Below are 22,299 nucleotides of genomic sequence, written 5' to 3'. Positions count from 1 at the left end.
TAACAGAAGGGAATTCTGAAAGGGAACTGGAACATTAGGAATGTCTTCTTAGATGTAAATGTGAATATGTGCCCTAGAGCAAGTCATGCATTACTAATTAAGGGTAGCTAGTTTGTTATTTTTTATATTCATGATTTAGTTTTAAAATGAAAATTGTTCACTATTGTATGTCTTGGTTTATGAAACAGAAGGAACTTTAAATCTTTCTGTCAATCAAATAATTTCTAAAACACCTTTGGTTACTAGCACACATCTAATAGGGTAAATGAAGATAAGAAGAACCTTAGAGATCTGTATGCTACAGAAAAACACAATTGTAGTATTGTTTTTGCAGAACCTTGATCCCCATTTTACATCAGAAAGCCAAGCGGGGCACTCCTCACCAAGCAAAGCAGGCTGTGCACTGCATCCATGCCATCTTCTCAAACAAGGAAGTCCAGTTGGCACAGATTTTTGAGGTAATCATAGCACATAAAGCATGTTTTCATTGTTTGTCCAGCTCTGTGCTCTGTAGAGCTAGAGTCTAGGTTTTAAGGCTGTTTATGTCTTCCCACTGATGTGGACTTCCTGAGCACTTGTCTGACCAGCACTGTGTGTTCACTGTTAGTCTTGTATTTCATATGAGAGGACTCTCCTTAGCCTGCTTAGTAATCTTGCCTCCCTGTATACTAGTCTTCTTGTCAGTTCTCTGTGTATGAGCTTTGAACAGACCCTGCTTCTTGAAAGGCATTCCTACTGTTACAAATTGGAGATATGATTCCACAAACTCCTATTTTTAAAATTCAAGGTTGTTTAAGCTGTCTTCCTTCTTAGCATAGGGGAAAAAAATCCACCAAAATTAGAAGAAGAGAGATGTAGAATAATTCACATGTCCTTATTTCTACTTCTTTTCCTTGGGCTTTATCTATTTTCTATATTTTTTCAATTTTATTGTCCTAGTTACTCTTATCACTGTGATTAGGCATTATGACCAAAGGAACTTACAAAAGAAAGCATTTAATTAGGAGCTTGCTTATAGTGTCAAAGGTTATGGTGGGGAGTCTGGCATCTGGCATACAGAAGTAGCTGAGAGCTCACATCTGTCCCACAAGTTATGAGCAGAGACCTAGACACTGGGTCTGATGTGGGCTTTTGAAATTTCAAAGGCCATTTCCAGTAACTTACCTTTTCCACTTAGGCCACATCTTCTCATCTTCCTAAACTGTTACTGTAACTTTGAAACATGGGAACCTATGGGGCCTTTCTCATTTGAATCAGAATTACATTTCAGTAGGTGAAATAACAATATTTAAGATGGTTAAAATTAATTAAATACAATGTCAGTAAAACAGTTTGACTTGGGCATGGTAAAATTATGAGAACTGTGGAATATCTAAATATTTATAAAGCAATGGATAATTTTTTCTTTCATTTTCATAGCCACTCAGTCGGAGTCTGAATGCTGATGTACCAGAGCAACTTATAACTCCATTAGTTTCACTGGGCCACATTTCCATGTTAGCACCAGATCAGTTTGCCTCCCCAATGAAATCTGTAGTGGCAAACTTCATTGTTAAGGATCTTCTAATGAATGACAGGGTAAGTTTCTAACTTAATTAAACTTAGAGTCTTGAGTTCAAAACTGTCTATATCTTTATCATGGAAACATCTCTTTTCAGTATCTAGGAGGTAGGTAGGTGTGTGTGTGTGTGTGTGTGTGTGTGTGTGTGTGTGTGTGTGTGTGTGTGTGTGTGTGTGTGTGTGTGTGTGTGTGGCGTCACATGTTAGGTATAAGTGACTGTTGTGCCCAATAGCATCTAGCTCTTCTTCCCCTTGTATGAGTTTTGAAATACCGCACTGCATCCTATTAATATTCAACTGTCACTTTATAGGTTTTTTAACAGATTCTTTTTATGTTATGTGTATGAGTGTATTGTTTGCATGTTCTTCTATGCACCATGTGTGATATGCCTGTGGAAGTTTGAAAAAAGTCAGTGGATCACCTGGATATGGAATTATAGACATCCCCATGTGAGTGCCGAGAACATCAATTAGGTTATAGCAATTTTTCTTAAATACCGAATCATCTTTGTAGCCCCTACAGTGTACTTTTAAAATGACCTGATAATCTAGAATTAGGGAGCGTGTAGACACAAGGCACATTTTTGAATGTCTTTACTTTTAGTGTAACATCGAGCGCTCTAGACTCCTAGCTGAAGTTAGGGAAGGCAGGGATTGACACCAAATCATTCACAGCCATCCACCATGTTAAGCATGGTTTGTGTTCTTGCTCAGGATCGGATCTGAGCTGTCACACCAGCTCACATCTGGCCATTTTTCCATTTTGTTTTTCAAGACAAGGTCTTGTGTAGTCCTGGTTGGCCTGAAACTGGGTATGTAGCCCAGGCTGGCCTTGAACACAGCAGTGACATACCTGCTTCTGCTCATAGTACAATAAGTGTGCCACCATATCCTACCTGACTTCCTCTTTTCTTTCTTTCTTTCTTTTTTTTTTTTTTTTTTTTTTTTTCCTTTTCCCTTTAAAGGGGGGTTTTTCTATAAGGTTTGACTGTTCTAGAACTCACTGTGTTGATTTATTTGGCCTAAAGCTCACAGAGACCTGCCTGCCACTTCCTCCTGATTACTAGATTAAAGATGTGCACCACTATGCGCTGTCCTTTAAAAAGTTTTCATTGCATTTACTCATCTAGTCTAGGGGGTGCATGACAGTTTGCTTGTGAATGTCAGAGGACATCTTTATAGAGTCAGCGCTCACCTCCCACGTGGATCCTGGTGAAATCAGGGTGGCAGGCTTGATAGGAAATGCTTTTTCTCTTGAGCTCTCTTCACTGGCACCCAAGGTAGATACATTCCCAAATGGAAACACCTACTAGCAATGTACTCAAGTTCCTTTAATATATGCCTCAAACTCTGCATGGTTACTATGGATTGAGCTAGGTATCTTATTGTCTAATACTTGTTCTTTTACAATATAGCTTTTACTTGGCTTTTTTCCCAGATTCATTTTATTGTATTATTGATCAAAATTTCATTTATTTTCTTCCCTGCTGAGAAATACTCCTTTGTACACTCCATATGTTTGTTTTGTTTTGTTTTTTTGTTTTGTTTTGTTTTGTTTTCTGTTAATTAATAGTTTGGTTTTTGGCAATTGTAGTTAATGTTAATATGTACCAAAAGTAAAATTTCTGAGTCATATGGTTATTGAACATTTTTTAGACCACCAACTGTTTACCATAGTGTCTGTTCTTTTTTTACCCTTTCACCAAACAAGTCTGTAGGTTCCAGTTTCTCCACATCTTTTTGAGAGAATAAATATAAAATGATGTTTTATTATGAATGTGGTATTCTTTTTTCTCTCTTTTTAATTAGAATCATTTTCTAAGGCTTATTTGCCATCTGTGTATCTTTTGGGAGAGTGATTTATTCAGATCCTTTAGTACTTTTGTTTGTTACTGTTGAGATAATAGGTTTTGATGATTTCCAGGTAACGGTCTCATGTAGCCCAGTTTGATTTGAATTCAATGTATAACAAAAGCTGCTCTTTAGGTCCTATATCTCTGCCTCCTTCCTGAATTCTTGGATTAAAGGCATTCATTGCTGTGCCAGCAACATTTATTTGTATATTCTGGGTATTAAATGTATTTGTTAAGTGCACAGTATTGAAGATTTCCTGCTGTTATCTGCTGAGAGTTTAGTGTTTTCCTCTTTAGGTGATGTTCGTAGTAGTATTACTATCTAACAACATTCTTAATTTGTCATCACCCAGTGTCCTTTTTCGCCAGAACATGGTGTTAGTGTTCTTAACAAAATGAGTTGGCTCATAGAATAAAAGGGTAGTTTTTGGTGTTTTGTTTTTTAATAAAAAGGTTTTTCCCTCCTCTTCTATTCCATTGTTGTGCATTTCTGGTCTTGCTTTATAGTCTTGGTTACTATAGGTTTGTGTTGTATGTTTTGAGGTTAAAAAAACATGACTCCTCTAATTTCCTTCTCCGTTTCTATTTTTACCTGCATATTTTCACACTTTGTAGTAATCAGAATGGAAAACTAAATTTCTTCTATTATCTATAGTCAACAGGTGAGAAGAATGGAAAATTATGGTCTCCGGATGAGGAAGTTTCTCCTGAAGTGCTAGCAAAGGTACATTTGCTTAGGTGTTAATGACCTTCAGGTGAAAAAGGGACCTGCTTATAGGTATCATGGGCTTTTTAAAGTTATAGCTAGTGAACATTTTCTGTGTGTGTGTGTGTGTGTGTGCGTGTGTGTGTGTGTGTGTGTGTGTGTGTGTGTGTGTATGCATGCACATATGAGTGCAGATTCCCTCAGAGACTGGAGGTAGTCAGATCTAAAGCTAGAGTTACAGATGATTTTGAATTACTTTATGTGGGTTGGGACCCATGCGGGTCCTCTGGTTGAGCAACTAGTGCTCAAAACTGCTGGGCCCTGTCTTCAACCTCAATGCGCTTTATTGTAAAATTCATTGTAAATTAAAACTGCTCTAAAGACTTGCAGTTGCTACTGTTGTCTGTGGAGTTTTGTTCTGTTTTGTTTGGCATGACTTGGTACTGGAGATTTAACCACATCCTCAGTTCTGACACTGAGTACACTTAAATATATGAGCCTATATATTACTTTCTTAGTCATATATTTTCTCTGACTTTTGTCAGATTTTGTGTGTGTGTGTGTGTGTGTGTGTGTGTGTGTGTGTGTATGAAATAATACTTAGATGTTTAGCTCTTCGTATATATTGATAATAATCCTTCAGATAATTAAGGCCACAAATAATTATGTAAGCGCCAACGTTTTAGTCAAGATATTTAAGACGAACCAGAATTGATTTATTCAATAGTTTTCTGATAATAACATATCATCTAAATAATTGTTTTTAATCAGCATTTTGGCTGTTTTTAAGTTTTCGAAGAGTTTTGAAGATACTGTACTTTTTATGGAGTTACATTAAAGTGTATGATGATTAGATTAGGAGAGTTAGCACATAGAATTTTTTTGTATTGAAAATATCCATAGTTATCTTTACTTGCAACTTTTGAAATGTAATCATTGTTAAAATGCAATTATTTAATTGTTCCAAGAAAGCCAGGGCTTTGTAGAGAGTCACGGTCTTTACACAAACCCAAATAATAAGTAAACAAATGAATACATAAAAATTACTGTACCAGTCAGCATCCATTCTCCTTCTACCTACCTACTACTATCTAGAAATTAGTGATTGAAATATATATATTTAAATTACATATTTTTAAGTAAGTACAAAAGTCTTATTGTATCAGAAATCTGTGGGGCAAGGCTTGAATGAGTTATCAATCACGGAATGTCTATCTTTCGCTCTCTCCGTTTAAAATAAGAGCATGGGCAGCTGTGGGGCAAGTGCATGGACAGGCGAACAGAGTGGTGATCTCTTCTGTCATTCTTCTTCCTCATTGCCGTGGGTAATACATTTCCATTGGTAGCATGAGTAGAGTCGCTAATAATCAAGTTAATCTAAATTAGGCTTCTCTAATTAGAATTTTAAGTGCCTTCTATTTTTAGCATGTTGATATTTTGTAGGTACAGGCAATTAAACTTCTGGTAAGGTGGCTGTTGGGTATGAAGAACAATCAGTCCAAATCTGCCAACTCAACTCTGCGGCTGTTATCAGCCATGCTGGTCAGTGAGGGGGACCTGACAGAGCAGAAGAGGATCAGGTGAGCACTCTTCCTTCCAGGCTCCTGGTACCCAAGTCGGCTGAGAGTTCACTAATACTGAGTGCTTTAATTGTGCTTTATCTCTCTTAAATATATTGAAGAATAGTTTTCTCATTTCCAAAAACTATCCACATTTTCTGCATAAGCCATTTTTTGTTGAACTTCTATTCTGTATCACTATTAGAAATGTAGTCAGATCACCCCATAATATGATTGGACAAATGGAATGACCCACAGTGGTTGTTCAAAAAAGGGAAGGAGTGGCAGGAAAAGCCTTCTGGCAGTTTCACGGAAAGTTTATACATGCTGAAAGAAAAAAGATCAATAAATTAATTCCCAGTTTTCAGTGTAGTCTAATCAAGGTCTCCTTTTTGTTCCTTACATGAAGAAATTGCCATTTTCCTTGTTTCTTTTAAATGGTTTTCATCCAGAGCACCAGCTGTGGGAAACTTTAAATTTATGTCAGAGCACACAAATTCTATTTTTTTTTCGTGCATCTAGTATTTAGTACCCTTAGACACTAGGTGCTATTGTGTTGTTTAAAGATAACATTAATTTCTTCCTCAAAAAAATCTGCTTTAAGAGATACATAGGGAATTTTATATATATAGTTCGTTATGCTTAGTGGTTTGATAAATTGAAGTGATAATGCAAAAATAAATAAAACCAAACATTTTTATGATAAGCCAACAGAAGTTTTATAGCAACAAAATGATTAGAGTTGGGTTGCCAATAGTGAGACTCCTATTTGGCCTGTCTTAACTATGCTGAAGTGCTTCGCAATGTAAGTCACACAGCTCGGTGACCCTTAGTGCACAACCCACACAATGCAGTTGAAGACTAAATAGTATCATCACTTGACCTCTTTGTTGACCTATTTGTTTAACTATTTGTTCTTTTAAACTGAGTAATGTGTTCTAAACTTAAGTAATATCTTTTCCTTATCAAATTGAAAAAAAAATTTTTGGGAATTTTTGCTTACTCACTGGGAAATAAAATGAATTCCGCCCTTACTCTGCTTAGGAGTTGATCCCATCTTTGTGGTACTGTGGAGTAGTTTATGTCTGCCCTGTTGACACTGATACTCCACATTCATGAGACATGATGAAATCACTCATCTCTACGACCTTTCCTCTAACTGCTCTTACTTTGCAATTTGTTTACCACCATTCATACAATCTGTGCGATTGATGTAGTCTTAATTATTGGTATAAATGTATATGATGTACCATCTAGATTTAACATGATGATTGGCTTCTTTTGCTTTGGTTTGTTTAAATCAATTTTTCACAGTGACTATGTATTATTCTGTAATACATAGTAATGTAATACATGTAATGTATCAGTCTGTATAGGGATACAGACTGTGATGAAACTGGCCCTTCTTAGCACTGTCAGTAGTTGGATTGGTAGAGTAAGCAGTCTTCCTTGGTTGGTTATGAGCACAGTGACTTAAACCTTTTCTGTAGGTTGAATTAATGAACTCAAAGTAACCGCCTTTATCTGCACATTAAGTTACCTCCTACCAATCTCACACTCAAAACGCAATCAGAATTTTATATGTAATAATGGTTATAGGAAATGTTTATTTCTTTTTGTTTATTTATAGTAAATCTGATATGTCTCGCTTGCGATTAGCTGCTGGTAGTGCCATAATGAAGCTTGCTCAGGAACCTTGCTACCATGAAATTATTACCCCAGAACAGTTTCAGCTCTGTGCACTGGTTATTAATGTAAGTGGAAAAGTTACTTCAAATCCCAGTCTTGAGTTTGATTGTATTCACTTTTCTCTGAGTAAATGCGTTTGATATATGAATATACAACAGAAGAGATTGTTTCCATTCCTTCAGTAAATCATCATTTAATTCTTTACCAAAGAAAGTCGGGGTGTGTGTGTGTGTGTGTGTGTGTGTGTGTGTGTGTGTGTGTGTGTGTGTGTGTGCGTGCGCACGCGCGCCCATTTGTATGTATAGAAGTACGTTTACCCATCTTGTGTATCCTTGTTTTTTGCTGATACAGGATGAGTGCTACCAAGTAAGGCAGATATTTGCCCAGAAGCTTCATAAGGCACTTGTGAAGTTACTTCTCCCATTGGAGTATATGGCGATCTTTGCTTTGTGTGCCAAAGATCCTGTGAAGGAAAGAAGAGCACATGCTCGCCAGTGTTTATTAAAGAACATCAGCATACGCAGGGAGTACATTAAACAGAACCCCATGGCTACTGGTATGTACTTGGTAATTCAGTGTATGTCAGAGAGAAGCACTTGCCCTACTACTGTAGTTTATACAAAGATGGTTACCTGGATATCATGTTATCATAGTTGTAGTATGTGCAGAAGTAACTGAAGTCTTGTATTGGAGTCATTTTTTTTTTTTTTTCCTATTCTTTTTTTTGGAGCTGGGGATCGAACCCAGGGCCTTGCGCTTGCTAGGCAAGCGCTCTACCACTGAGCCAAATCCCCAACCCCGTATTGGAGTCATTTATTTAACGTGAACATTTTGGGTAATTGTGTTTCCTTATATTGTCGTTAGTGTGCTTTAGTATGTGTACGTTACTCAGACGTTACTCAGAGTATCTACACTTTTCTAACTTGTCCAGTCATCTGTGTAATTGCAAAAGGAATAGCGAAGGGAAATAGAAGCAAATGGTTAGAACTCAAACAAGGACAGCATTTATAAAAGCTCTTCTTGTTAACTGTGATGTTTTCATTTAGAGAAGTTATTATCATTGCTGCCTGAATATGTGGTTCCATATATGATTCACCTGCTAGCCCATGATCCTGATTTTACAAGATCACAAGATGTTGATCAACTTCGTGATATAAAAGAGTAAGTCTGTGTTTCAGGAATTCTACAAATTGTGTTTATTCCTAATTTTTTTAAATTATTATTCTCATTGTAATTCTTCTTATGATTCTGAATTTTCTTCTTTTAAAATGATTTTTAACTATTTAATGTGTGTGAGTACACTGTAGCTGACACAGATACACCAGATCAGATCCCATTACAGATGGTTGTGAGCCACCATGTGGTTGTTGGGAATTGAACTGGGGGCCTCTGGAAGAGCAGTCAGTGCTCTTAACCACTGAACCATCTCTCCAGCCCAATTCTGAATTTTCTTTATTTACTGTTAAGTTTTAAAAAAATTTTTTCAGAACTATTTCCATTTAACCATCCCTTTCTTAGCCTTGTTTGTTTTATATTTATACTTATCTAAGTATTGAAACAGATTAATAAGATATTTTGTGTTTTGTTTTGTTGCTTTTCATATTACAGTGGACTTTAGTTTGGTTATTTATAAAACTATATGATGATAATTTCTCCCCATGGATTAGGAATTTTACTTATTCATTTGTATAACTTGTAGAACCACACTTTTCCTTAGCAGTGATCCTTAGTACTGTGGAGATCTCCTTTGGTACTTTTCCCTAGTGTGCATGGGGCTCTGGGTTAGACCAAGGATGCTAGCATGTACCTTTGATCTTTCTACTTGTAAGTAGAAACAGAAAGGTCAGATTCAGGCCAGCCTGGATTACTTGAGACTATATCTCTTAAATACAAGGGGTTAAAGAAAAAAAGTAATCGTTGCACAATAAAAAATAGCTTGAACAAGGGGCCATAAATTTGAAAGACAGCAAAGAGTAGTAAGCATGTGGGAGGGGTTGAAGGGGAGGGGAGTGGAGTGGAAAATAATGTGGTTACAATCTCAAAAATGTGTTAATTACCCAAATGTTTTCTTATCTCTAGGTGTTTCATATACATTGTAGGAAGAATGGATTAAAGGAGGCTGAGAATTGTGTCTAAAGAGCTTTAGGAAACTTTGTCACATGCATACTTTCCCCTCTGTTGTGCTCCATGGGAGAATGTGTGTATTCTTAGTCCGGGGAAGGCCAGAGAGGGTGTTGAGTTCTCTGGAACACGAGTTAGCGGTAGTTGTCAGCTGTCATGTGGGATCTGGGAATGGAATGTGGGTCCTTAGAAAGGATAACCATTTTCCCTAAACATTGAGCCATCTCTCTGAACCACCATTGCTATATTTTGTCTTGCATTTGTAAATTAGTATCATTTGATGGAATTGAAGTATTATAATTTTCTATGTCAATCAGCAAATCTTAATCCTGTATTGGATTCAGCATTCATCTGTCTCTTAATCACTTTGGTCACTTAAATACTGTCAAAATTTTAATAGGAAAGCCGTTCTATATTACCTTTAAGCACTGGTCTGTTTATCATCCTACTGTTGCAGTGTTGTCACTGAATGATAGTACCTCTATTTGTAAGATATATGAAGTTAAGCCTGCATTATAAATAAAAAGTTTTGGCTTATTGTGACTGGTATTGTAGGCTAGTAATCCCAGTGGCTTGTGAGCCTAAAACAGGATGATCACAAGTTCAAGGCATGTGTGGACCACTAGGTTTCTCAAAATAGTATATTTTTTGGAACTCAGTGAAAAGATTTGGGACAAAAATATGTGCTTTGAGAAATACAATAAATAGTTTAGCAGTTCTAGTTTGTTCAAGATGTGTGTGTGTTTGCTGAGCATGATGGCTTACACCTGTATTCCTGTTTCTCAAGAGGCTGAGGCAAGAGGGTTAAGAGTTCAAAGCCAGGGGTTGGGGATTTAGCTCAGTGGTAGAGCGCTTGCCTAGCAAGGGCAAGGCCCTGGGTTCGGTCCCCAGCTCCGAAAAAAAGGAAGGAAAAAAAAAAAAAAAAGTTCAAAGCCCTCCTAAGCAAGATGCTAGCATGCATGTGTAAAAAAAAAGTTTCAACATATTCTAACTTAACGCAAAAAAAAAAACAAACCTGCCTATATTTTTTATATATTTTATATACATACATTTGAAAATTTATATATACTCTTGTATCCTAGACTGTATTAGCATTTTTTATGTATAAATATATATACTAGGATGGTGCAGATGTTTTGGGGTGTGTGTGTGTGTGTTTTTCCCCCTTTGAGACAGTGTTTCTCTGGACCAGGCTAACCTTGAACTCAGAGATCTACCTGCCTTTGCTGCCCAAGTGCTAGGAATAAAGGCGTGTACACCAATACCTCACTGTGTTTGAAATCTTTTTTTTTTTTTTTAAGAGATTTATTTATTTTGTGTATACGAGTACACTGTAGCTATCTTCAGACACAGCAGAAGAGGGCATCAGATCCCATTACAGATGGTTGTGAGCCAGCATGTAGTTGCTGGGATTTGAACTCAGGGCCTCTGGAAGAGCAGCCAGTGCTCTTAACCCCTGAGCCATCTCTCCAGCCCTGTTTTGTTTTTTGTTTTTTGTTTTTTTTTTTTAAAGATTTGTTTATTTATTTTATGTATATGAACACACTATTGCTGACACACCAGAAGAGGGCTTTAGGTCCAATTACAGATGGCTGTGAGCCACCATGTGGCTGCTGGGAATTGAACTCAGGACCTGTGTGTTTGAAATCTTAAACCTTTTTTTTTTTTTTTTCTTTTCTGTAAACTTTTAAAAGGAATAAGCCTCATACTCTTAAGGCAGTGAAACTACTTCCTGATTATCTCCTAACAGTAATTCAAATGCTGTTGGACCCTGTGAAAGGATTAAGAGTTTTACAAGTTAATAGGATAGAGGGTTCTGAACGGGTAGAGTAAATGGACTTAACAGAGTGTCTGCTTTATCATGCTGAGTGCCTCAGCTTCCTTATGCAGTGCAGCTCCGGTCATGTCACCGTCACCGTGGTGCAATACAATTGTGCTTGCTCATGTAATGCTGCTTTCATACACAGTTGCTCAGAAGAAGCCTGCTGCATTTGTCATACGTGTTTTATAAAAGTATAAAGTCAGACCCAAGTTTTTATCCTGATTCCATCTTTTTATCGTAACCTTGAGGTACTTGATCTCTCTTTTATAAAAAAGACAGAAGGTCTCTAGAAACTGTCTGTACCTATGAAATCCAGTGGAGGGGGTTTGTGTTTGTTACATTTTCTGCTTCAGTGCTTTGATGGCCTGCAGTCTGTTCTCATCTAAATAGAGCTCTGCCAGACTTAGCAAATGTAGGCACTTTTACTTTCCTTGTGCACTCTTAAACTAGCTTAACTCAGCTGTAGTGAGGAGAGCTTGAATCTGTACCTCAGGCGTGGGCCATCATGCCTGGTGGGCTCCATGCCTAGTCCCTCACATAATGTTACAAATTCATTCTACCCTTTCGGTGGTGAAAAGCAGGGACTCTTACATGTAAATTCTTCTGGAAATGGACAGAACCCAAGTCCGCCCCCAGACGTGTCAGTTTCCCCAAGTGCTGCTCGTGTTTAGTAAGGATTGTTGTTTGCTCTTCTCGGAAACTCATGTCTCATCCTCTGTGTATTCATGCCTATGCTGTGACAAGAACACATGGCAAGAGCAGTTTTATAAGGGACCACTTAGCTGCCTGGTTGGTTACCACCCCTAATAGTGTCATACTGCATGAGGCTTACCATATCTTATCAAAATTTACGTAGTAGTGTCAAGCCTGCACAGCTTGCTCTGTGCCAAAGGTAAGCAGTCTGCTTGCTGACCTGTTTATCTCTACTGTAGCTTAAAATACATTACCATGTGAGAGTTTTTTGAGAGCTTCTATTGCTTTTATGCATGTCGTTAAACTGTAAGAAAGTTCTCACTGTAAGCAGTTCTATTTAAATATTTTGTGACTTTTTCCTCTTGAGCCAGCTAGATAGTGGATTGTACCTATGATCTTCACACTCAATGAAAGATGATTTCAAAGCTATACATTGAGTTGGAGGCCACCTTGGGTTATAGGAGACCCTATCTTTTTAAAAAAAAAAAAATCCACTTCAATTGATATCATTAATGAAATGATATGTTTCTATCTTGATAATTCTGTTATGTAGAGAGCCAAACTTTTCATTAAAGACAGTCTATTGAACAAAAAATCATCTTCTTTACCCTCTCCCATATCTTTTCTCCTTAGGTGCCTGTGGTTTATGCTTGAAGTTTTAATGACAAAGAATGAGAACAACAGCCATGCGTTCATGAAGAAGATGGCAGAGAATATCAAGCTGACCAGAGACGCCCAGTCTCCAGATGAAGCCAAGACAAATGAAGTAAGAAATGGATTCATAGGAAAGTACACCGACCAGTCTAAGCTATAGTGTCTATTAAGATATAGTTATATAACTTCTTAATTTTTTTCAGATTTTTTTCTTTTTTTAGTGTATATGAGTGGTTTGCACGTGTGAATGTGTACCAAATGTGTGCATGGTGCCCATGGAGGTCAGAAGAGGGGCCAGACCCTGGAAATGGAGTAGGGTGGTTGCAAGTTTTCATGTGGGTGTTGGTGACCAACCTCAGAATATCTACTGGAGCAACAGGTGCTGCCAAGCCTTCTCTCCAGCCCTCTTGCTAATGTCTATACTCACAAAATTTGTTTTTCTTGAAACCTTTAACATTCTAGAAAGGCATTAGCACTTAAAACATATACAAACTGATAAAACATATAGCACTTTCTGGTACAAACTTCTTTCCCGGGAGAGAAAATGGATACTTTTGGTTTGCCTTTACTGGGAAGCTAAAGAATACTGAGCAGAAATCGTCTGTAAAGAAACAAGTAATCACTTGTATTTTACAACTTGAATTTGTACGTGTGATAGAATTGGTACTTAGATCGTTATGTAATTCTTTTTTCTTACTCTCTAGAAACTTTATACAGTTTGTGATGTGGCTCTGTGTGTTATAAATAGTAAGAGTGCTTTGTGCAATGCAGACTCACCAAAGGACCCAGTCCTCCCAATGAAATTCTTTACACAACCTGAAAAGGTAATTTTCCTCACATAATTTCTCTGTCATAGTTACTAAAGTGATTTAAATTTCAATCAAAACTGATGATGAATATTGGATAGTTTTAAGGTCAGAGTAAAAGAAAAAGCCTTTTATCTTACTAAAGATTGGAAGACAGGTAAACTTTCTGTTACTGTATTCATTCTGCATATAGGAGAAGCTTTCAGATTATAAATTTATCCTTTTTTATTAAAATAAGTACTACTTGTGTTTGTTTTTACTGTGTTTATGTGTGTTCTGGAAATTACACCCAGGACCTTGCTGCATATGCTGGACCAGAAGCTCTAGAAGGAGCTCTGGCCCTAGCTGAAGAAAGCTTTGCACAGATTGGACCATGGTTTCAGGCTAGACGTGCTGCACACTTGGCATGAAGGTACTCACGCTGAGGCAGGAGCATTGTGAATTCCAGCCCAGAGGATGGATGGGTCAATAGATGGAGGGGAAGAAGAGACATTAGGATATTTATAGTTTTACATGACTCTATTAAATGAATGTTAATTAATGAGCAACTCGAGTCAGTACTCTGTCCTTGCATCAGCTGGGTTTCACCGGTTGGAATTAACATTGAAGGTCTCTAACAAACAACCCTACCCACTGAGTCAGTTTCCTGCCCACTTTTTCTGATATCACATGCTGCTTTCTTTCTTTCTTTTTTAATATACATTATTTTATTACAAATTTAGAAAAACAAAAAAAATGCAACCTCCTAAAAAAAATTCCTTTTATTGGTAATACAAATTCCTATGATTTTTTTTTTTGCTACCATAAGAAATTAAAGAAACCATTAAACATTTAGAAACATTCAACATCAAAAGCTTTAAATCTAACTGTACGTTGTATGTAGCCCCTGAAAAAGCTACAGACTCTTTTTAAAAGGTATTTTCTCTACAAAGAATCTCATCAGCTATACACAAATCCTGTACAGTTTCTGTCCTGAGGCTGATGTTGAGCTGCACTTGAATTTCACATTCTTAGCAAAATAATTGATCTTTTTTTTAACATTGCTTTTAATCTAGTAATGTCAAACACTAGTGTACCGGGCTTGTACACGTTTGTTTGTTTTTTTGTTTTGCTTTGTTCTGTGTGTCAGGTTTTTTTTTAAGCTTAAAGCTTTGTTTTATAAATGAAATTATATGCAGAGAGCAAAGCACAGAGAGGTAAACAAAATACAGCTTAACTCTTAGTAGATACCTTTAATTTAAGCCCCTCGTTCAAATCTGTCACAACTCTGGGCAGATAAATTTTATTTCTTTTCTTTTTTTTAAGGATTTTTTTTTTCTTCTTTTTTTTCGGAGCTGGGGACCGAACCCAGGGCCTTGCTTTTGCTAGAGGATTTTTTAATTATACCTTGCTACATAAAGAAGTTTTCATGCAAGTGTGCAGTGTACAATTAGTAAGCCCGCCCTCTGCATCCTACTGCCCCAACTGTTATTTTCCTAGGTTAGGTCTTGCTGTGTTGCCAAAGGTTTATCTTGAACTCCTGATGGCAGCTTATCACACTGCTCCAGCCTCTCAATTGAATGATGGTTTTGATATTGGTATAGATGTTTGTGACACTATTGTATTTTATTTGTAACACCCAGAATATTTAGTAAGGAGAATGGAGAATCATCAGACATTTTGTATGGTGGTGTACAGCTTTAATGCCAACACTGGGGATCAGATGGGCCTTTTGTGAATCCAAGACCAGTATAGTCTACATATCTAGGTCCTGGTCGACCAGAGTTCCTCCTTACCCCCATCCCCTAAAAGCTTAGATTTTTGTCATAGTTCAGGAAAATATCAGTGTTCACAGTTGATTTAAATTGTTTATAAACTAACTGGTATCACTACTGTAAAGGGATTATTTGTTTATGTAGTTGTATTGTGGTGAGTTTTTGTCTTTTATATAAATATTAAAGTTCTAAAAAAAATAAGTATCTCTTTCTGACTCAGGATCATTATAGCTCAGGGTAGCCTCAAACTTGAGATCTTCTTGCCTCTGCCTCCCAGTACTGGGAATATAAGCATCCATCACTCTACCCATCTTAAAAGACTTTTAGATAAGATGATAGGTACTCAGTTTCCCAGTACCAATAACTGCAGTGGATTATGGAGGTGTTTAATGAATATAAGTGCCTAGGATTAGCCTGGCAGAAGTTTCTGAAACCCTACAGTTGGTCTATAGGAGACTGCCTCAAAACTACAAATTTAAGGCGTCAACGAATAAATACTGTCTATTTTATCAGCTGTAAAGTAGATTTTATAATATTAGAGGTGGTAATCATACTTTGAACAATATCAAAAACTAGGAATGAAGTTTATTTAAAACGCTACAAGTGATTTTAACAGGCACAGTAAACACATGGTGCATTCAACGCAGATGCAGGCAAAATGCTCATAAACATAAAAATAAAATATGTGTTGCTGGTCGTGGAAGCCCATTCCTTTATTCCCAGCACGTTAAAGGCACCACATTAAATCTTAGGACTGCCATGTCTCAAGACCAGCAAACTAAAGAATTAAAATGTTGAAAGGTGGAGGATATTATGTCACTGGGTCACAGCAAAGTTCTTGCCAAGTATGTGCAGTTCTCTGGTGCAGTAGTGCTCACTATGGACGTGAAAATACACCTCCTGCCTTTGTCCAGGTCATCGTACCATGTGTGAGCAGAGTGCGTTGCTGTTGCAAGGCAGGGCCTGACAATGCTGAGGTGAAGACAGTGCTCAGTTTGCTTGGTTTTGTTCTTTCTTTCTTCTTTTTAATAGGACTTCTCTAATGACAAAAGCTATATTTCGGAAGAGACAAGAGTTCTTCTGTTGACAGGAAAGGTACTGTATGCTTTCTGCTTGGGGTTTTGTTTCGTGGGCTGTATTTCTGTTCTCTGCCCCCAGACTTGTGGGCACGCAGTGTGCATTGCTACAGTCTGAATATTCTCAGACCTGTTTTGCAATTAACCACTGTTCAGAGCCATTGCCACTTACTCTTAAAAGTGGTGAGAAGCTCAAATTTACTTAAAATTCGTAGGACAGATTTCTATAAATAATAGAACAATAAGAAGATAAGAAAGGTGTTGTTGGCTCACGAGTTTACTCCCAGTACTCAGGATGTAGATTTGTCTCTCAGTTCAACGCCAACAGATTTAGTTCTGGAACAGCCAGGGCTGCATGGAGAGACCCTGTCTTTAAAAAAATAAATAAGTAAATAAGAAAAAGAAAATAAAGAGAGACTGATATGAAAGGCTAAGATGATAGGAAGATTGTATTTCATAAAAGTCAGGTGATGTAAAAGTGTATATTCACAAGTCTAAGTCTGCGTGCATCCTTACACAAGTTTTGGAGGCATGTGCTTTGTTTCAATTAAGAAATAAGAGATAAAAAAGAAAGATATCAAATATTGCCTCATATTAAGTGAAGGTAGTGGATTTGCTTTTGCTTATATTAAAAGAGCCAAACTTTTTTTTTTTTTTTTTTCCAGAATTCTGATAACACTCCAACAGAATTACTACTCTTACCTTAACACTAAAGCACACATCTTAGGCGCTCTAAATTTTTACATATTCCTTTCCCTCGGGCCTGAAATGACATAGGTGTGATTTTTCTTTCTTCTTTCTTTTTTTTCCAGCCAAAGCCTACTGGAGTACTAGGTACAGTAAACAAGCCTTTATCAGCAACGGGAAGGAAGCCTTATGTTAGGAGTGCCGGCACGGAGACTGGAAGCAATATTAACGCCAGTTCAGAGCTGAGTCCTTCGGCCGGAAATCGTTCAAGGCAATTTATTTTTCTCTGAATACATTTTCTTTTCTTGCTCCTGCTTGGCTTAATGTTTACGTTCAAGACATTGGATCATATAATGGATTTATGTAAAATGTATTATAATATTCATGTGTTTAGGGTTTTTTAATGAGACTCAAAAGTGTACTGTGTGTTTTCTGAGACAGGGTCTCATCATGTAACTCTGCTTAGCCTGAAACTCGATAATGTAAGCTGGGTTTTCCTCAGACTCAGCTGCCTCTGCATCTGCTTCCCAGGTGCTGGCGTTAAAGGTGCGTTTCCTCACACCTTGTTTAAAGAGCGCTTTCTGAGCCAGCGCCTTTTTACATGGTCAGGCTGTGTGCTGCAAACTTGTTGCAGACCTCTTGCTTCAGCCCCTGGAATACTGGATACCTGAATACCACATTATATAGCACACCCCGAAAAATAAATTCTAGAACACCAATGAGGTCTCCCAGGCAAGTGGGTATAGTTAATATGACCAATCAATGAATAAAATTGATTATTTCATTTCTGAATTGAAAAGACTTTGGTTTTTTGTTTGTTTGTTTGTTTATTTGTCTGTTTTTCTAGTAGGGAACAGAGTTCAGAGGCATCCGAAACTGGAGTTAGTGAAAATGAGGAGAATCCTGTGAGAATAATTTCTGTCACACCCGTAAAGAGTATTGATACGGTAAAGAATAAGGTAAATGTTATTACTTTGTTTATAGTGCTGAGGTTTCCACAAGGCAGGGCTGGAGAAATGGCTCGGCAACTGCGTACTGACTGGTATTTCAGGGAATCCACGTTCCTTTCCTCCATGGCAACGGATAATGTTCAGGAGTCCTTGCTTGTGCTGCTCAGCTGACCCTGCGCCTACTCCCCTGTCTCCACTTCCCTACTCAGGGCTACAGATGTTTGCCATTAGATGAGGTCTTTCCTGCTTATCATCTGATTCATCTTATTCCTTAGGCTTCCTGTGGGGAGAGGGAGCTTTGAACTTGTGGTCCTTCTGCCACACCTCCCAAATAACTGGGGTTACAGACATGTTCTACCATGATATTCAAACTGGAGGACCCAGTTCACTCACTCACTCTACATCCATCCATCTGTTGTGTGCTACTTAGTATGTATGTACAAATGACTTGCAGTTTTTGTGGAAGCCAGGAGAACAATTTGAATCCCCGAGGGCTTGAATTTACAGTCGTGAGCTGCCATGTGGGTGCTCGGAATGAACTTGAGTCCTCTGCAAAAGCGTTAATCCTCACCTCCCTGTTCTACTTCTTCCTTTTTTAAAAGATTTGATCTTATTTTAAGTGTATGATTGTTTTACTGCATATGTCAATGTACCACATGTGTGACAAGTGCCCACAGTGTTCAGAAAAGGGTATCAGATCCTCTGGAACTGGATTCTCACCTGGTTTGCAAGAGTAACAAGTACTCGTAAACCCTAAACTATCTCTTTGAGCCCCTCCCCCATTTCCTTAGCAGTGTTTGAGGAGGAGAGAAGTGAAGCGGAACAGTAGCCAAGCAGTCAGACTTGTTTCAGAATGTGCTCTGCCACTGGAGGACTCGGTTGATTTAGATGGTCTGGCTTCACTAACTTCACAGTCACTTGTTTAATGAGAAGCAGCGCTTCTTCCACTCCTACTGCAAGCAGGAATGGCTTGAGACAACAGATTACTGGACAAAAGTCAGGGCTATCACTCCCATAATTCCCGCAGTACAGAGACCAGTAGCTCTCTGCTCACTGTGGGATCCCTGTACAGAGAGTTACGTAGGCTGGGCACACAGAAGCTTAAGATGCATATACTGAGTCACATGTGCTTACAGCAGTCAGACGCGGTACCCTTCATGGGGCCATGTGACTTCATATCCTCTACCTAAAGTTGAGTGAAGTTTTTACGCATTGGGCTCCCTCCCTCCCTCCCTCCCTCCACCTCCCTCCCTTTGTGGGAGTGGGAGGGTAGTCGTGGTGATGTTGTTTTGGTGATGGATTATTTATTTATTTATTTTATTTATTTATTTTTTTTTTTTGAGACAGTCTTAGTGCATAGTCCCAACTGCCTGGGTACTCATGATTTAAACTCTGAGTTCATGGCCATCTTCATGCCTCAGTCGCTCAAATGCTAAGACTATAGATACATACCACTACATCCGGCTTGGCTGTGCAGATTTACATGGTCGTTGTGTTTGCTCTGTGTGGCACATAGTGAGGTAACCATGAATACATGCTGGACTCAGGGGAGGGACATGGTCAGAACTTCCTCCTCCATGTTGACCTTGTTACTTGCTTTCCTTACACTTGCATGTGTACCTACTGAGTGAGTGTGGCCTTGTGGGCCTATTTGCTTTATACCTCAGATGACTTCACACATGACATCTTTGTGCCTCAGCCTCCCAAGTGTTGGGATTACACACATGTCACCATATTGCTTGGTTTGTGGCTTAGCTCTGCAGTGGAGGACTTAACCAGGTATAAGGCTCTAAGTCTCCAGTTAATAGAAACATTGGCTGTGTGATTGACACATTTTGTTTCACGCAGGGATCTCCCTGTTTCTTCCAATTACCTGTGTTTAGTCCTTTTCTGAGCCGTTAGGAGTTGTTGGGTTGCAGTTCATGTGGACTGCTTTAGGAAGCACCTTAAAGAGAGATTTCGAGTAACACCACCACACACACCCCACCCCTCCACACCCCCAATTCTGGAAATGTTTTTCTGGGGAAATTGAAATTTTGAAAAGATGCAGGGTTTTTTGGGTTTTGGTTTTGGTTTTTTTTTTCTTTTTTTTTCTTTTTTTTTCCTTTTTTTCCACAGTGATCGTTCTCTTCTATTTGTTTTGTTCGTTGGTTGTTGATTTTCCCTTTGTTGTCAATATGTTACCTGGGCCTATCTGACTCTTGCTTCAGATTTATAGCCATTCCCCGCCTCATCCTTCCACATACTGAGTTGTAGTGTGTGTCAAGTCAAGCTTGCTTCTCTGTTTTGTTTTGTTTTTTTTTTTTTTAAGATTTATTTATTATATATAAGTACACTGTAGCTGTCTTCAGACACACCAGAAGAGGGCATCAGATCCCATTACAGATGGTTGTGAGCCACCATGTGGTTGCTGGGATGAACTCGGGACCTCTGGAAAAACAGTCAATGCTCTTAACCACTGAGCCATCTCTCCAGCCCCCCTGTTCTTTTAATTAGAATTATAACAATTAAAATTATATTTTTTTCCTAAAGTTCCTATGAGAAGGCCAATTTCATTCTGCCTGTTACTGCTTTTTCTAAAGTCCATTACACATGTTTAGATGAAATGGGATCTTGTTACTTGTAAAATTATACATGAGCTAATGTTAAATTTTAAAAAATAGCAAAAGTGGATAAATATTGATTTCACGTTTAAAAAAATCTTCAGTGATGGAGCAGAAGCCAATAAGGAAGTTAGAACAAAAAAATGCCTGTCTAGAGGCTGTTGCATTATGAAAATGGCCCTTTCGTGATGAAGGATGCCTTTAGAAAATGTCCTTAGTAAACAAGGAACTATGGAGTATGATGGAAAATGGATTGTCTTTAAGGCTTCCTGGTGTGGGGGGTGGTGGGGTGTCTATACACATGCCCCCTAGAAAGACTGAGGAGTCAGGGTGTTGGTTTTCCTGGAGTTGGAGCTTTTGCGGGTTTGTGACCTTTTCGGCACAGTTAGTTAGCTCATTTGCCTGCCCTCTTACTGTGTTTGCACCATCTTGTTCAGTGAACTCATAGTGGCCGTGAGTGCTGGCTGAGAGTGCTTCTCCCCATCCTTTGGTCCATGCATTCTTTCTGCCCCCTCTTCTGTGATGTGTACCCACACACACCAAAGGTAGGCTGCAGGTACAGTCCTTTTCCTGGGGGAGCTTCCTTTTTAGTGGGATATAAACAATCAGAAACCTGAGTATTCCAATTTCTTAAAAATACTGTCAAGGGTGGTGTTATCATGGCTCCGCTCACAGAGTTGATTGACACTTTGCTAGATGATCCGAGTTCAATCCCCAGGTCCCACATGGTCAGGGAGAGAACCAAATCCTGCAAGTGGTTCTCTGACTTTACACAAGTGCTCTGGGATGCATTGTGCACACACAAAAGAGAAATGAAGTACAATGACATGTTTTAAGTCCTTCCTGAGAGCTAGAAATGTAAAGACAGAGCATTTGCTGCACAACCAGAACTCAGCCAGCATCCACAGGCTTCACATGTACATATAGAGCCCCGCAGAGGCTAGGCAGCGGGGTCACTGGGATTTGTTGGCTGCCAGTGTTCCGGTTCAGAAGAGACTTGGACCATGGTCGAGAATTTGGAAGGAGACCACAGTGTCCTTCTGGCTCTACACATACGAATTAAATCACATTCAAACATGCAACATTCATCTATTTACATTTTTAATTCATAATCTTTTTTACAATAACATTTAAGGGATTTATGTTTACCAATTTGTTTTTGTGCTCTTTTAGGAAATTAATTCTGATCAGTCTACCCAAGGCAACATCAGCAGTGACCGAGGAAAGAAAAGAATTGTAACAGCAGCTGGTGCTGAGAATATCCAACAAAAACCAGATGAGAAAGCAGATGAGTCAGGACCCCCTGCCCCTTCCAAACCCAGGAGAGGACGTCGCCCCAAATCTGAATCTCAGGGCAATGCAACCAAAAACGATGATCTAAGTAAACCTGTTAGCAAGGGAAGGAAGAGAGCTGCAGGCAGCCAGGAGAGTCTGGAGGCAGGCAATGCCAAAGCGCCCAAGCTACAAGATGGAGCCAAAAAGGCAGTTCCCGCCGAGAGACAAATTGATTTACAAAGGTAATGTACCCCACTCCTCCTCATCTTGTGAAGGATGGAAAATGTTGGCAATAACAAAACATTCAAGTAGGATGGATTTTTGCTCTGTAAGAGCATGCTTCCCTCACGCTACTCACGTTAAAAGAAATAGCAAACACTTGATTATGTGTATTGATACGGTAAATGTATAGACACCGAATATGATGGTGCACACCTGTAATCCCACCTTGGAGGCAGAAGTGGGTTATGAGTTTAAAACCACTCTGGGCT

At 38.5% G+C, this 22,299-nt stretch overlaps 1 protein-coding gene across 1 annotated transcript in view; it reads left to right on the top strand.

Annotated features, from left to right (window-relative positions):
• The window catches only part of Pds5a (PDS5 cohesin associated factor A), a 91,225-nt gene extending 69,171 nt beyond the window's left edge, over positions 1 to 22,054 (top strand). The window contains 13 exon segments of the mRNA XM_032916982.1: positions 335 to 458; positions 1,420 to 1,578; positions 4,069 to 4,137; positions 5,563 to 5,699; positions 7,309 to 7,432; positions 7,719 to 7,923; positions 8,414 to 8,528; positions 12,637 to 12,769; positions 13,362 to 13,481; positions 16,250 to 16,312; positions 17,106 to 17,251; positions 17,831 to 17,939; positions 21,707 to 22,054. Of these exon segments, the coding sequence (XP_032772873.1) occupies positions 335 to 458; positions 1,420 to 1,578; positions 4,069 to 4,137; positions 5,563 to 5,699; positions 7,309 to 7,432; positions 7,719 to 7,923; positions 8,414 to 8,528; positions 12,637 to 12,769; positions 13,362 to 13,481; positions 16,250 to 16,312; positions 17,106 to 17,251; positions 17,831 to 17,939; positions 21,707 to 22,054 (1,852 nt within the window).
• The last annotated feature ends 245 nt before the right edge of the window (positions 22,055 to 22,299 follow it).

This window comes from Rattus rattus, chromosome 11 (assembly GCF_011064425.1).
Source record: "Rattus rattus isolate New Zealand chromosome 11, Rrattus_CSIRO_v1, whole genome shotgun sequence".
NCBI lineage: Eukaryota > Metazoa > Chordata > Mammalia > Rodentia > Muridae > Rattus > Rattus rattus.
This window is presented reverse-complemented; position numbering and strand designations above follow the sequence as displayed.